The sequence below is a fragment of the Coenobita brevimanus genome, chromosome 56 (genome assembly GCF_032717465.1).
Source record: "Coenobita brevimanus isolate Jiangsu-jjx chromosome 56, ASM3271746v2, whole genome shotgun sequence".
NCBI lineage: Eukaryota > Metazoa > Arthropoda > Malacostraca > Decapoda > Coenobitidae > Coenobita > Coenobita brevimanus.
In genome coordinates, this window is record NC_137009.1 from 12,428,127 (window position 1) to 12,445,556 (window position 17,430).

Here is a 17,430-nt window from a genome sequence, read left to right on the forward strand (position 1 = left end):
GTCAATCAGTCTTTCAGCAGTTATCATAATTCACATGAAGTGGTTCAGTTTTCACTTCATATGTACATCAAGAACTATTTCTCAGAAGGTTAACACCATGTTTATTATAACTAGTGGCACCTAAGGATGATTAGGACGCTGAAGAAAACGTCCCTTGAATGAAGAGGTAAATAGTAATCAAGTAAATACTAGGAGTAATGAATGCTTTGCGTTAGTCCATTTTTCATTAACTGATTAATTTATTTTTCTTTAGTCCCCATCGCAGCTAATGAACCTACCTCCCACATTTTCATACTTTCCTTTATTTAACCAATTCCATATGATGTTTCCTGATTTACATATCAGTCTTGCAAACATCAACAAATTTTACAAAGGTTATTAGAGTGCATCAGTAGTGGAGGAATTAATGAGAGCTGTATCAAACCCCTCTAGTTCAAGGGTCTCGGAACGTGAATATAATCGCCTAAAGAGAGAGAGAGAGCGAATGCAATAAATCGATCACCTTACTGAAGACATTATACATTAAATATTTTTAGGTTGATGAGGTGTGCGGGGCCAACAGCAGCTCCAGAGACAACAGCAACAGCCCACACCCGTGGCCTAGGGAGAAGAGGAAGAAAGCTCCCTGCAGGTGATTCAAGGTGAACACAACCTGTACACATGAAAAGTGACACCATGTAAAGAGAAGGAAAATCTAAGGAATCAAAAGTGTGTGCAGTTGATTTAGGCATCAGTTCACAGGTACACAATACTCCATGCCACTAGCTTAACATCAGAGCCATCCACTTCTAGATATCATGCAAGAGATAGGGAAAATTGCGAAATATTTACAGTATGAAGACATAATTATGAATGTACTGTATAACGTAGGTCAGCATTCTTTTAACAGCACGATAATTACTATGCCAGTTAGCGCTGATGTTAAAAGAGGATGTTGATGTAGTGCCGTCTTGGCTGGAGCGAAGTATAAGATTTCATAACGAAAAAAATATCCTTGTTCTCAAACCTTTGTCAGGCAGAAAATTTTTTTAGTTTAGTAAAGTAGTATGGAAGCAGCCAGAAAAATATCAAGATAACTATCTAACGGACATGGGATTAATCCTCAACTCTCTCTCTCTCTCTCTCTCTCTCTCTCTCTCTCACACACACACACACACACACACACACATCTAACCCTTACAAGCCTGGTGTCTGTCTCAATGGCTGTGTCCTGCTGCTCCTGTGATGACATCTGGTCCTCGTATTCCTTCACATAAACGGCGTACAGGTCATATAGCCACTTGTTGATTAAGCCATCCTCCACACACCGCCACATCACCGCATTGAAGTTCTTCATATAAGGTGCACCCTGAACGAAACAGCAAAATAATCAGAAGGGTGCTAGCCAATCCACGGTTTGTGTGGATATTTACAGATTTAAAAATGTGTATATCATAGAGTCGCCTGGATTTAGCAATGCAACCTATAATTTCGATTGATAACTCACATACCACTTCCTTCTGAGTCACTTCCTTCCATTTGTGGTCAAAGCCACATTACAATCTTAACCATCCTCAACCAAGAAATGGTCCAGTACCCCTCCTGCCTCCCCTTAACCCGTTCCGTCTGGCACATCTTCCCGCGAACCCTTCCCACGGCTGGGGATTCCCGAGAGAAATCGTGAAAATCGTCTATTTTTAAACCTTCATATCTCAGGTAACTCGCCCCGTCCCGACCGACTTTCCACCACTGACCCCCCCACAATCCCGACCAATTTTGGGAAAAATGTTTTTTGGCTCAAACCTCCGCTTTTTTTGAGAAACACCAAAAATTCATAGAAAAATCGCTCATCTGAGGTTTAAATTACTGGATACAGGTAGCAGTACCCCTTACCTTACTGGGTTTTCTATCAGGCTGGCTCCAAAGAAAACGAGTTCTATGGGAGGGTAACTATTCCACACCGCTCATAAACGGTATTTATTGATTTATTTGGTACGAATTTATATGTCGTACGAGAGAAAATTGGTTTACACACAGTAATATAGGCAATATAAGCATTGTTTCACTCATCAAAAACATCAACATACCTGACCTTTTTTGGTGACATTACCTGATCATCAATTCTGACTGTTTCTTTCTCTAATGCTATGTAAACTTTGTCCTCCACTGTGTCATTGATTTGGGAATCACTCTGGCATTGAATTTCCTACCATGGCACAACATGTCTTTACTGGGTAGGACACTAGTAACAGGTGAATTCCTGAGACAATGGCATGCTGGGGGGGAGGTCATGCGAGGTAAGGCATTAACCCTGCCTGGCATCTTGTAGAGGAAGGTGTCCCATGTATAAGTACCAAAAATCAAGCACAAAATTTGAGAATTATGCAAATTAGGGACCTTGCAATTGCTGTGTGTTTATATACGTCAACGGGAGTCACAGTGACAAAACGTGTGGACATATATATACATCAAAGTGTGTCGGCGGGTTAATAACCAAACAAAAAAAAAAAAGTGTGATATTACTCAACAAGTCTTCGACTTCAAGCTGATTGCATCAGATCGTCCATGAAGTGTGCGTAGGGAGAGTGAGTGAGTGGGGAAATGAGGCAATTTTTGTTTTTTTTTTTGCCGGTGTCCGCATGCGTGGCATATGTTCAGTGACACAACTAAGGCTTAGACTAGCCCCCCACAATAATAACACTTCGATAACACTTCCAGAAGACCAAAATCCAACACTATTTACATGAAAAAACTTCCATAATCGGTCTTACCTGCTGCTGGGAGGCCGGTAACCATAGCAACAACCTGGAGGCCAGCTGCAGCTCGCCTCACCACCACCCCGCCTTACAGACATACAGACATGCTATCTCTCTCTCTCTCTCTCTCTCTCTCTCTCTCTCTCTCTCTCTCATCACACACACACACACACACACACACACACACACACACACACACACACATTCATTGGATGGAATGGTATCTAAATTACTAGAGATGAATGATTATGTCAGAGAAAATGAACCACAAATAATATGCCTAACTGAGACAAAATTAACACCAAGGATATCCAATGACATACTAAACTTAGAGGAATACAATATATGGAGAAGAGACAGAAATTTAAAAAAAGGAGGAGGAATTATAATATTAACTAAGAAAAATCTAAAAGTCAAGGAAATAAACCTAAATATAACATCACAAGTAGAACTGATTGCAGTAGAGATCGACACATCTGAAGGTAAAGTAATTGTAGCCAATTTGTATATGCCACCCAGATCAAACACATGGGAAAGAGACGAATATGAGGACCTGGCAGAGGGTACAATTCAGAGTATAAGATCCTTGCTACATAAAATGGAAGAGAAATCGGAAAGAATTATACTAACTGGGGATTTCAATACAAATATAAATTGGAATACTCTAGATATAAATAGCCAAGAAAGCTGTTGGGACCAAAAGCTCCTGGATCTCGTACAAGAGTTTTTCTTAACGCAACATGTGAGGGAAACCACTAGAAAAAGAGGACTTGATGTACCTTCAGTGCTAGATCTAATATTTACTAGGCAAGAAAATGACATTGACAGTTTAGTATATCACCCTCCACTCGGCAAAAGCAATCATGCAGTACTAAATTATAACTTCAGGATAGCATATGACATAGTAAACAGCACTGACAGTTACAAAAAGAGACTAAACTATAAAAAGGGAAATTATCAAGACCTAAAGAAGTATTTCTTAGAAGTTGATTGGGAAAATGAGCTTAGAGGACAAGATTTAAATGCTGTATATAAATTTTTTTTTGAATTTTATGAAATAGGAGTCCAGAAGTACATCCCACAGCATAAAGAAGCAGATAAGAAAATACAGAAATGGTTCAATACAGAATGTAAAAAATCAAAAGAAAGAAGAGATTTGTTGTGGAATAGATACAGAAGACACAATAGTGAAAGGGCGTATAATAATTACAAACAGGCAAGAAACGACTATACAAGAATAAGGAGGGAAGCCCAAAAACAGTTTGAGGAGGATATAATAAATAAAAGTAGTGATCAACCAAAGCTGTTTTACAGCTATATCAGAAGCAAAACCAAAGTAAAAGATATAATACAATCCATCACGAACGAGGGAATCACTTATACACAAGAGAAAGATATTTGTGAACCACTAAATAAGAATTTCCAATTAGTTTTTACAGAAGAAAAATATTTTGAGAGGGAATATGTGGAACACGCATGTCCACACGTAATACCAGATATACAAATAGCAGAAAAAGTAATACAGGAGGAGTTAAGTAGATTAGACAGAGGAAAAGCGAGTGGTCCTGATGAAATTTCATGTTGGGTGTTACGAGAATGTGCAAAAGAGTTAAGTAAACCATTATTTTTAATTTTCAAGAAATCCTTGAGTCAAGGGAAACTACCTGATATTTGGAAAAAAGCAAATATAGTCCCCTTATTCAAGAAAGGAAATAGACAAAATCCTCTCAACTACCGACCAGTATCACTGACCAGTGTTGTAAGCAAGGTATTAGAAAAATTTATAAGAAAAGCTTGGGTAAATCATCTAGAAGAACACAGTATGATAACAGAAAGACAGTTTGGTTTCAGAAAGGGAAAATCATGTGTTACTAATCTGTTGAGCTACTATGACAGAGTAACAAACACAATACAGGAAAGGGAAGGATGGGTGGACAGTATCTATTTAGATTTCAAGAAAGCTTTTGACACAGTACCACACCAAAGACTTTTATGGAAGCTGTACCATCAAGGAGGAATTCGAGGCAAACTGTTTTGTTGGATGCAAGACTTTCTCATAAAAAGAGAAATGAGGACAGTACTAAGAGGAAACTACTCATCATGGAAAGAAGTGACTAGTGGAGTACCACAGGGTTCGGTGCTGGCACCAATCATGTCTCTAGTGTACATAAATGATATAAACAGTAACACTGGAAATGAGAGCTATCTGAATATGTTTGCAGATGATGCAAAAATACAAAGGAGAATTACTAGCACAGACTCTTGTAGGGAGCTACAAGAAGAATTAAATAAACTTCATGAATGGAGTAGTACATGGCAAATGGAATTCAATGTGGACAAGTGTCATGTAATCAAGTTTGGTAAAAGTGGAAAAAGACCTGATTGGGATTATAAGTTAGGAAATAAAACCCTATACACATCAGAAAGAGAGAAAGACCTAGGTGTGATTATCAATAACAGAGTATCTCCGGCTGACCACATCAGCGAGAAGGTACGGAACATGTATACACTGCTTGCAAATATGAGAATAGCATTCACATACATAAATGAAGACATGCTAAGAAGGATAATAACATCATTCATTAGACCAACCCTGGAATATGCATCAGTAGTCTGGAGTCCTCATCTCAAAAAGCATATAGACAAGATTGAAAAAGTTCAAAGGGCCGCTATAAGATGGATACCAAGCTTAAGGGACCTAAGCTACGAAGAAAGACTAAATAAACTGAATCTACCAACACTACAGGAGAGAAGGAAAAGAGGTGACATGATAATGCTATATAAGTGCATATCAGGAAAGGAGAAAATAAACATAAATGATTACTTAACATATGGAGAAGCATCAGCAAGAGGACACTGCAAAAAACTGCATAAGAAGAGAGGTGATAAAGACGTAAGGAAATTCAGTTTCCCAAACAGAGCAATTGATCAATGGAATGCACTACCGAATGAAATAGTGTGTGCCAAAACAATTCACAAATTTAAGGATATTTACGATAAATATGGTCTAAGACAAGGGACAGTACGAGCTTGACTCATTCCTGTAAAGATACAATTAGGTAAGAACAATTAGGTAAGAACACAGATGTATGTTTGGTTTGCATTGTCACTCAATTCTGGCACCACCGTGTGAATAGAAGTCTATTACTAATACTACAACTACCACTACTACTACAATTACCACTTTTTGTTTTTGTTTAAATCATCTCCATCCATTGGTGAATTATATTGTGAAGATCAAAACCAACCTTCCTAATACAGTTCACCATTTGAAGTTGTAATGTGAAGGTTAACACTAACCCTCATATTACAATCCGTTGGCCCCAAGCACGCCAACGGCTGTGGTTACCAACCATCTACAGTACTACAATTACCACTACTACTACAAATACTACCACTACTACTACTACTACTACTACTAGTACTTCTGCATAATAATGAAAAAAAATATTGTGAACAAAATAGTAATACACCTACTGTCCATTATCGAAAATACTATTTTTTCCACTAAAACATTTCTTTTTTCTGTGATTTAGACTTTTTCATCATAATAAATATACACACATGAAAATTTTCACCAAAAAATAAGGCACTGATTTCATCATGAAACAAACTTTCTGCTTCCATTATTCACATAAATAGAGCAGTGGCACAAGGCATCACATTTCCTCCTTCCTCCTTCTTCCCTCCTCCCTTTCTCCACTCCACTTTCACTATATTTTTTTTCTATTATTTGTACTTTTTCATCCTAACAAACATACACACATCGAAACTTTCAATAAAAATAAGGCACTGATTTCATCATGATACAAATGTTTTGCTTCCATTATTCATGTAAATAGAAAGGGGAGACTCAATGCTTGACGCATCTCGTTTCCTCCTCCCTCCTCCGCTCCACTCCCTGCCTCCTCTTCCATCTCCTTATCCTTGCCAGTATCCCTCTCTCCAGGATCGTCAATACCCTGTGAACCATTCCCATCATAGGAAATAGCAGATGAACGTACAGGGGGAAACAATGGGCGTGCAGTGGAGTCGCGTCCTCCACCCTCCACACATGATGCTAAATATCCACACTCATCATTGCCGTGGCTTTCCTGAGAGGAAGAGTCACTTTCTTCACTCACAATTGGCGATAATGTTACCTTGAGTTCTCTCCTTATACCAATATCACTAAGGCCTTTTCTTTTCTGGCTCTTTTCTGGCCTTTGGACTTCACTGGTGTTGAAATCAGCAGTTGCAGGCACTCAGCCAAGGATCTGGACACAGGGAAAACTTTTTGCATAGGTCTATCCATTACGGAGGTAGGCAGGTAACTGAAGCATGACTCAGATGCATGCAGGAGGGTTGCCAGTGGCTGCGTGTGGTGGAATTAACCCACAGAATATTCAAACAATGCCGCGAACCACTAGATACTGGATACGTGTCACCCGGATGGCCCAGGGAGGATATATATACATGACACCCAGATGGGATGAGCTAAAACACTTTCACATCAAGCAACCTTTCTTTTTCGCACCTCTCAGCCAACACACACTCCATCACGGAATGCAATAATAACTAATATTAATGAATATAAAAGCAGAATACCAGTTTACAGTGTTAGACAATACAGATGCATAATAAACAAGAATGATCACATACGAGTTCAACACTTGTGCCCACCAATTAACCTAAGGGCCAAACATTTGACTTTGCCTGTGACCTATACCTTCAACTGATTGCTCTTAAAGTCGAATTATTTCATTCTTACCTGAATCTTAACTATGTCATGAAATTTGGTCCAAATCTTTTTTAAACTGAGTTGACCTTGCCCACTGGCCTTGACCCTTGACAAAATGTTGACATAATGGAAATTTTGTTTTTATGCCTTTCCCTGAAACCCTCCTCTGAGTTTGCTTTTAAGCTAACCTTGCCTTGTACCCTTCACCTTTGACCTATTTTTCTCAAAAACAATAAAGCAACCCCTCGTCTGATCCTTAATCGATCCACCAGGTTTGGTCGAAATGAGATCAACACTGACTTGGCTCTTATCTCTGACTGAGGTAAAAAGAATGTGGTTGTTTATAATACATCAAAGACTCAGTTTTTGCACCTATGAACCGACAAAATCTTCCACAGTTATATCCACTAATGTTTATTAATATTCAGCTTAATCCTGCATCATCCTTGAACATGCTTGGGGTTTCATTTACTCGGGACTTATCTTGGAAAGATCATATTACATCTCTTGTAAAATCTGCTTCCAAGAGATTGGGTGTGCTAAGCCAACTTCATTCCTTCTTTACCCCCGCACAGTTGTTGACTCTATACAAGGGTTTTATCCGCCCCTGCGTGGAGTACAACTCTCATGTGTGGGGAGGCTCCCCACATACAACTCTTCTCAATAGGGTGGAGTCAAAGGCTTTTCGCCTCATTAACTCTCCTCCTCTTACTGACTCTCTTCAACCTCTGTCTCTTCGCCGCACTGTTGCATCTTTATCTCTTTTCTATCGCCACTTCAATGGTCACTGCTCCTCTGAACTGTCTGCATACATTCCTCCACCTCTACGACGGGTGCGTAGCACCCGTCTTGCAGCAAACTCTCATCCAACTCTCTAATGCAAGAGTTACTCGTAACTGTTACTCCCACTCCTTCATTTATGCCACAGGTCAACTCTGGAACTGTCTCCCTCTGTTTGTATTTCCTGCTTCCTATGATCACGTCTTTCAAATGCAGTGTGTCCAGGCATCTCGAAATGATCAGATCTTGAATTTAACTCTCTCTTGTATTTTGTTTTTCTCTTGGAAGGAACAGTTTTGCAGGCTCGTTGCCTTGGTTCCTTCTTCATCACATAAAAAAAAAAAAAAACACGGGTCAAACTTTGATCTTGCCCTTTGACCTTATCCTTTGACCTTATGCTTTACTGATTTATACATAAATTGAATTCTTTCACTCCTCCCTTACCTTCAGTCTTTCCCCCAGATTTGGTATAAATTGGATAAAAACTGGTTACAGTTGGTCAAACTTTGACTTCTCCCAATTACCTTGACCTTTGACCAATCCTCTAATCCTCAACATGTGCTGTTAAATCAGTTAAAAACACTTATTTTCTTCACACACACACACACACACACACACACATCAATCAATGTATAATATCCACATTCACTGGGAATGAGGTTGTTAACCCTCAAGAGAGCAGGGTAGCTGCACGTTGTATCTAGTGGGGAGAGGTTACTAAGAGTACTGCCCTTTGCTTCTCAACTCATAGTTGCAAAACTAATAGGTCCCTACCTTAGGGTTCCCATCTTAGTTAAGATTTGAAATTTACCCAGACCATCACCTCTGGGTGACATGATGATGTAAATGGTTAATGTTTTAGAAATGTTGTTTTAATGATACCACATAATTGGCTCTTTACACGACTCAGCTATCACTGTTATTCGCGGTAAAATCATTGACTATTGTACCAGTCATGGGCTGGCTTAACACTATCATGTTTTCAATACTAGGTATCTTTTCACTCTCTAACTTCTTTGTCATAAAACGATCGAAATTCAGCAACAGTATGTAGGTTTCATACTTACAGTGCTGTAGAATTTATGTCCTATGACTGTGCGTTTCGTCTCAAGTTTGTATGTTTTTGTTCAAGCAGAGAAAAATCAGATATTAGATGGACGAGAATGCTAAAAGTGACTCGTATTTCTTCTACTTTCACTTACTTTAGGCAAAAACCACACGGATCCAGTTGGAAAGAACTCCTCCGTAGCCACATGTAGATCTGTCTTTCTCTTGGGGTTGCTGTTGTGCCTCAACATCTGAATCATGAGGAAGCTGCGGTAGTTTATATAAGAGTAAGTGCCCTCAACCACCATGCGCATGCTGTTATCATCGCTGTAGAATTGCATGTTCCTCCACATCCTGTGGTACAGTAGGAGGCGAGATGTGGAGAAGAGCTGGTGTCGTGATCCCTGATTGTAAGAATAGTAGATGAAGTTAGAACTGTGTATACTATTAAAATAGACTTTGTCATATTCACTAGAAGGATTCAAAAAAATTCTGAATATAGTGATATGACAGTGACAAGAATAAATAATAAGATGTTAAAGGAGAGATGCTGTTGTTACTGTAGCCCCAGGCTTATCTGAATATGAACCCAACGAACTGTAGGTCAAAGCTACCCCTATCTTGCAGCCCGCCTTCCCCCATTCGTATGATATGCAAGGAGTTGAGCGATGTCTGATCGGACAACTTCACCATTCTGCCATTTCAGTGCCGCAACGTGATGGCCTCTCTTTCCTGCACTAGGGAAGGTGGAATTGGAGGTAACATGAATCTAGAAAATGTAGTAAAAGAAAACAAATACAATGTTTGCCAATTATACTGTGTTCTTGTAGTTATAGCATGACACATCCCTATCCACCCTTCGATACACTGGGATGCCGGGTGTGGAGGGTTGGTGTTCTCAGCCGTAATTGGAAGAAAGCTGGAATATGCTGACAAATTTTCATCATAGAGAACGTGCCCCTATAAAGCTGATTTTACTCGCTAGATCCTTCTGGGCAGGTATGACTTGTGTTGCCTGCAGAGTAATAAGAATGCAAACGAAATTCTTTTACTGTCCATGTACTTTCTGAGTACCCTGTACAGTCACTCCCCCCCAGTCTCTCTCTCTCTCTCTCTCTCTCTCACACACACACACACACACACACCCAAGTTGCACTGAGATTCCTGTCTTCAATGAGACTGAGCATGAGTGATATATTAACCGTGAGATTTGGTTTGGTTGGTAATCCTGAGTATCGAAAAACTGAAGTTTGTACCACATTATATTAAGCAAATAACTGGGAGAGTAGATTATGTTACAGTATTCTCTTGATTATGTGGACAGCCATTACCCGGACAATTCATTACCTGGACGCTGCGGTCTGGCTGTTCAAAACCATTATTCGTACATTATTTCATAATATCTGTACAAAATGCATGCATCCAGGTGGATATTATGGCCACATGAACATTTTCGCGCCGGTCGGATGGGAATATCCTGGTGACACCTCCCTGTCTGGCTGGGTAGCTCACCCAGCATCTGCTGGAGACCCCCTCGGTCAGTCCCAGTTCCCGCCAAGCGACAGTGTAGTAAACAGCTCGTCTCAGACAGTTGTTATGAGAGTGCATATGGTGGTTTTTGTGCTTGTTCCCGACCTGCTTCAAGCCATGCTATTCCTTGCATGCCTCTTCCTGGAGTGTGATGATGGCCCCTCCACCAAGGAAAAGGCAGAGGGTGGTGCTGACTTTAAAAGATGGAGATCCTGTGTAAGATTGATGCTGGATGGTCGAATCGTCAGTGTTGATGCTGATTTTATTCCTGCTAACCATACTGTACCATGACTTTATTTTACCATGATTTTATTTTATTTTACCATTATGTTTAGTGTGCCCACTACATTTTTCTTGTGCAGCCGGCTTTTTCATGTTTTCAGGTTACTGCGGGGTATGGTCCTACAGTTGCGATTCCTTCTCTGTGGCTGATGGGTCTGCTTGACCATGGTAATTGCTTGGCTGTGGTTTATAGCTCCGCTTGACCATACACTGTACAGTCGTGCTAAATATCATGAAAAAAGATTGAACAATGTAGTGTAGTGGCCTTTTACACTGGCTTTCAAAGTTATGTACGAATGGGAGCCAGAGGAGAAGTCCATTGTCTGGACGGAACCATTAGACAGATATGCCTATGGCTGTATTACGTCCGATAATCTGGGGATTATTGTATATTCAATGAAAGAAAAAATAATAAATTATTTTAAAGTTCTTCATCCTGCACCTCAAATGAATACGAGTCTTGGTCCATTTGGCGAATACCTACAGTACCTTATTTTCATCCAAGCCATATTTCAGGTTGGACCCAAGGAGCTGCTGGAGTGTGTCTAGCGGTGGGGGAATGAAGGGCACTGCTAAATTGCTGGTGAGGGACGTCTTGTAGTGGGTCGTCACCAAGAAGGCGTACAGGAACCAGAACCCGAGATACACCTGGCAAAATTGGCAGTTGTTGCACTTCTTTCTGTGTGATCCTATTATAATTCCTCTTTTCCTCTCCTTTTTTCTGTATTTATCTCTTGCATTTTTTACATGACACCAAATCAATGTACCATATAAACATGAAATCAGAGTAGGGCTGTTTTGAGTTGACATCATGACATCATAACTTTTTTAATGAATAACAAATTAGAGTGGTGGTTATATCTGCATCTGCGGGACTCGGCATTGAGCAGTTTGTAATAACCTTGCTACCATCGATACAATTATAATGGTTTATGTGATCAGACATCGGCATACTATTTCTAAATTGTCAAAAATGTTTGTCTGAATGAAGCTTTCACGAGGTAAAAAGTCTATTCCATTATTTAATTAGAAAATGGATTATATTTTATTAAGTACTTTAGCACTCGTGTGTAGCCCCAGATTCTAAAGTGACAGTTGAGAGTATGCCTTTGATGTGTGTGTGTGTGTGTGTGTGTGTGTGTGTGTGTGTGTGTGTGTGTGTGTGTGTGTGTGTGTTCTTACCTAATTGTTCTTATCTAATTGTATCTTTACAGGAATGAGTCAAGCTCGTACTGTCCCGTGTCTTAAACCATATTTATCGTACATATCCTTAAATTTGTGAATTGTTTTGGCACACACTATTTCATTCGGTAGTGCATTCCACTGATCAATTGCTCTGTTTGGGAAACTAAATTTCCTTACGACTTGATCACCTCTCTTTTTATGCAGTTTTTTGCTGCTGATGCTTCCCCATACGTTAAGTAATCATTTATGTCTATTTTCTCCTTCCCTGATATGCATTTATATAGCATAATCATGTCACCTCTTTTCCTTCTCTCCTATAGCGTTGGTAGATTCGGTTTATTTAGTCTTTCTTCGTAGCTTAAATCCCTTACGTTTAGTACCCATCTAGTAGCGGCCCTTTGAACTTTTTCAATCTTGTCTATGTGTTTTTTGAGATGAGGACTCCAGACTATTGATGCATTCTCCAGGATTGGTCTGATGAATGATGTTATTATCTTTCTTAGCATGTCTTCATTTATGTATGTAAACGCTATTCTCATATTTGCAAGCAGTGTATACATGTTCCGTACCTTCTCACTGATGTGGTCTGCCGGAGATAGTCTGTTATTGACAATCACATCTAGGTCCTTCCTCTTTCTGATGTGTGTAGGGTTTTATTTCCTAATGTATAATCCCAAGCAGGTCTTTTTCCACTTTTACCAAACTTGATTACATGACACTTGTCCACACTGAATTCCATTTGCCATGTATTACTCCGGTCATGAAGTTTATTTAATTCTTCTTGTAGCTCTTTACAAGAGTCTGTGTTAGTAATTCTCCTTTGTATTTTTGCATCATCTGCAAACATATTTAGATAGCTCTCATTTCCAGTTTTACTGTCTATATCATTTATATACACTAAAAACATGATTGGTGCCAGCACTGAGCCCTGTGGTACTCCACTAGTCACTTCTTTCCATGATGAGTAATTTCCCCTTAGTACTGTTCTCATTTTTCTTTTCATGAGAAAATCTTGCATCCAACAATACAGTTTGCCTCGAATTCCTCCTTGATGGTACAGTTTCCATAAAATTCCTTGGTGTGGTACTGTGTCAAATGCTTTCTTGAAATCTAAATAGATACTGTCCACCCATCCTTCTCTTTCCTGTAATGTGTCTGTTACTCTGTCATAGTAGCTCAACAGATTAGTAACACATGATTTTCCTTTCTGAAACCAAACTGTCTCTCTGTTATCATACTGTGTTCTTCTAGATGATTTGACAGTGTTTGCTTTCTTCCAAGTATCAGGTAGTTTACCTTGACTCAAGGATTTCTTGAAAATTAAAAATAATGATTTACTTAACTCCTTTGCACATTCTCGTACCAACCAACATGAAATTTCATCAGAACCATTTGCTTTTCCTTTGTCTAATTTTCTTATTTCCTCCTGTATTTCTTTTTCTGATGTTTGTATATCTGGTAGTATGTGTGGGCATGCATGTTCCATATAATCCCTCGAAAAAAAATTTTCCTCTGTAAAAACTGATTGGAAATTCTTGTTTAGTGCTTCACAAATATCCTTCTCTTGTGTATACATGATTCCATCGTCCGTAATGGATTGCATTTTATCTTTTACTTTGGTTTTGCTTATAATGTAGCTGTAAAAAAGCACTGGTTGATCACTAGTTTTATTTATGATATCCTCCTCAAATTGTTTTTGGGCCTCCCCCTCTTATTCTTGTATAATCGTTTCTTGCCTGTTTGTAATTATTATATGCCCTTTCACTATTGTGTCTTCTGTATGTATTCCACAACAAATCTATTTTTTCTTTTGATTTTTTACATTCTGTATTGAACCATTTCTTTATTTTCTTTTCTGCTTCTTTGTGCTGTGGGATGTACTTCTGGACTCCTATTTCATAAAGTTCACAGAATTTTTCATATATTTAAATCTTGTCCTCTAAGCTCCTTTTCCCAAGCAATTTCTAAGATGTACTTCTTTAGGTCAGGATACTTTCCCTTTTTATAGTTTAGGCTCTTTTTGTAACTTTCATTGCTGTTATCTATCTCATAGGCAATCCTGAAATTGCAATTTTGTACTGCATGGTCGCTTTTGCCGAATGGAGGGTGATATATTAAATTGTCAATATCGTTTTCTTGCCTAGTAAATATGAGATCTAGCATTGAGAGTACATCGAGTCCTCTTTTTCTGGTGGTTTCCCTCCCATGTTGCGTTAGGAAAAACTCTTGCACGAGATCCAGGAGCTTTTGATCCCAACAGCTTTCTTGGCTTATTATATCTAGAGTATTTCAATTTATATTTGTATTAGAATCTCCAGTTAGTATAATTCTTTCCGATTTCACTTCCATTTTATGTAGTAATGCTCTTAAACTCTGAATTGTACTCTCTGCCAGGTCCTCATAATCGTCTCTTTCCCATGTGTTTGATCTGGGTGGCATGTACAATTTGGCTACAATTACTTTCCCTTCAGACGTATTGATCTCCACTGCAATCAGTTCTACTTGTGAGGGTATATCTAATTCTATTTCTTTGACTTTTAGATTATTCGTAGTTAATATTATAATTCCTCCTCCTTTTTTTTAAGTTCCTATTTCTTCTCCATATATTATATTCCTCTAAGTTTAGTAGTATGTCATTTGATATACTTGGTGTTAATTTTGTTTCAGTTAGGCATATTATATGTGGTTCATTTTCTCTGACATAATCATTCATCTCTAATAATTTAGTTACCATTCCATCGACATTTGAGTACATCAACTTAATCATCTTGTTTATATACTTGTAATGACATGGTTCTACTATCTTTCTCCTTTTTATTCCCTCCTCTTTATGTACCACTTTCCTACCTGCAATCCTATTATTTTGTAAAAAAAAAATATATATATTCTCCTCTTCTGATCTTCCCTCATTTTTTGTTTTTGCTTCCTCCCTCTTCTCTTTCAGTAATTCCAGTTCCTCTTGTGTTAGGCATCTTTCTATCCATTCATTTTTGAACTCCTCTTTTTCCATAAGATTCCTTGCATTTTTTAGTATCTACTCCACGGTGTTTACACTCTGGAAGGTTACCTTTAGAGGTCTTAACTTGCTTTTCTCGTAGTTCCCTAACCTTTTGTGTTCCTCTGTGTCTTTACTACAGATTTCCTCTGATACTTCTTTCAATAAGCTCATTACATTTGCCAGCTCCTTTTTGTCTCTTGAGATCTTGGTTTTTACTTCCTCTTCCATACCAGTGATTACTATAGATTTGTTGATATCTGCTGAATCTCTGACTAACTTTGTATTGTTTTGGATTATTCTTTTCACTTCCTTTTTAATGCTTTTTTCTTCCACCCTTGTTTCTAAGTCTTTCTTTACTTTCACCATTTCAGCATATGTGGTTTCCACATCATTTTTGTAGCTTTGCACAGCTTCATTCACCTGTGTTATCTTCTCGATATCACTGATTTGGTCTATCAGACTGCTTACTTGCCTAATTATCCTGTATCATTTTTGAACTCTTCCATAATACTCTCGTGGTTGAGTACTGTACTTGCCATTTCACTCATTTTTCTCCTAAGTGTACTCACTTCCACTGTTAGTTCATCTATGGTTGTGTCTTTCTTGTTGACTTCCCTTCCTAATTTTTCTATTTCTTCCTTTTGCAAGTGCATCTGCTTCTTATATTTCATCAATCTCATTCTGGAAAGCCATCTCCAGTCTGTGTACACGCTCCTTCAGTTTATTGTGAGTCTCCATTTCAACCAGTTCTTGGTAGAAATCATCATCCTGCTTTCTACCTTTATCCCTTTTCTTTTGTAAATTTGCTTTACTAAAGTATGTGGCCATTTTGCAATACTAAAAGCACAGAGTACTTACATTCCCTGGGGCAGTTGTAGTCTAAACAAACAATCAGCTGATTGAGCGCATTATTTCGTAACTTGGTTCTCTTTTCTGTTTGAACAAGTCTTGTTTAAACTTCTTAATTTTTTTTTTAAATAATAGAAAACCATTTAGTCTGCCCTGGTACAGAGCTTGACTCATATAAAGATACTAATTTAGGTAATGCCACTGGCCGTGCTGGCTCGGTATGGAGCGCTGTCAGCCCGCGTCCACTCTCCTTGGTGCCTCCTTGTGTGTGTGTGTGTGTGTGTGTGTGTGTGTGTGTGTGACTATATCTTGAATAATGGTAAGTGCAAAATAAAAGCATTCGATAATGAAAAGGTCGTGAGACTCATCCTCACCCTGCCAGCAGCATGCCAGAGGTAGCCATAGAGGGACTGGCTGAGGAAGGAAGCCAGGATGCGCATGAAGGCGTGGGATTCCAGGAGACGGGAAGTGGAGATGGTGGCTTGTATATGGTAGAAGACATGGTAGTTCAGAACCCCACCACACACAGATACCACCACACACACCCACACCTTCACTGAAAAGGAAGTGTGAAGAGAATCTGGTGTACATAACTGAAAAAAAAAATAACGGTACAGTACGGCAACGAAACTTAAAACTAAATATCATTACACAAAAATCACCACATAAATCCTCACCTTAACTGCAAGGAAAGTTTAATTGGGTGTACTGTGTAACTGAAGAAGACTACAGAGGTATCACTGCAGTAGAAAACTGACAGAGCGGAACCCCATTGCAGACAGACAAAACCCCACATTCTCATACGTTCATTGTGAAGGAAACTTATTAAGTTAATATTGTTTTTTGCAAGGAAGAAGAAACCAAAGGCCAGGAGCACACAAACCGTTCCTTCCATGAAAACAAAAACAAAAACAATGCAAAAGAGAGTCAAATTCAAGATCTGTTCAAGACTCCTGGACCTACTGCATTTGAAAGATTGGAGATGATAGGAAGCAGGAAATACAGACAGAGGGAAACAGTTCCAGAGTTGACCTGTTGCATAAATGAAGTACTGGGAGTAACGGATAACTCTTGCATTAGAGACTTGGACAGAAAAGGGAGGAGAGTTACTGCTAGACGGGTGCTAAACGCCTGTTGTAGGGGTGGAGGGATGCAAGCGACAGTTCAGAGGAGCAGTGACCATTGAAGATGTGATAGAAACGAGATAAAGATGCAAGTGTGTTAAAGAGACAGGCTGAAGGGAGCAGTAAGAAGAGGAGAATTGATGAGATGAAAGGCCTTTGACTCCACTCTATAGAGAAGAG

General features: G+C 39.0%; 1 protein-coding gene across 1 annotated transcript in view; it reads right to left on the bottom strand.

Moving 5' to 3' along the window:
- Window positions 1-532: 532 nt before the first annotated feature.
- LOC145401646 (glutamate receptor ionotropic, kainate glr-3-like) overlaps window positions 533-17,430 on the bottom strand; it is a 513,320-nt gene continuing 496,422 nt past the window's right edge. Inside the window, exons 4-8 of the mRNA XM_080273838.1 lie at window positions 16,501-16,682; window positions 11,584-11,742; window positions 9,438-9,686; window positions 1,181-1,348; window positions 533-652 (exon numbers count right to left, since the gene is read on the bottom strand). Of these exons, the coding sequence (XP_080129964.1) occupies window positions 533-652; window positions 1,181-1,348; window positions 9,438-9,686; window positions 11,584-11,742; window positions 16,501-16,682 (878 nt within the window). The remainder of the gene's footprint in view (window positions 653-1,180; window positions 1,349-9,437; window positions 9,687-11,583; window positions 11,743-16,500; window positions 16,683-17,430) is intronic.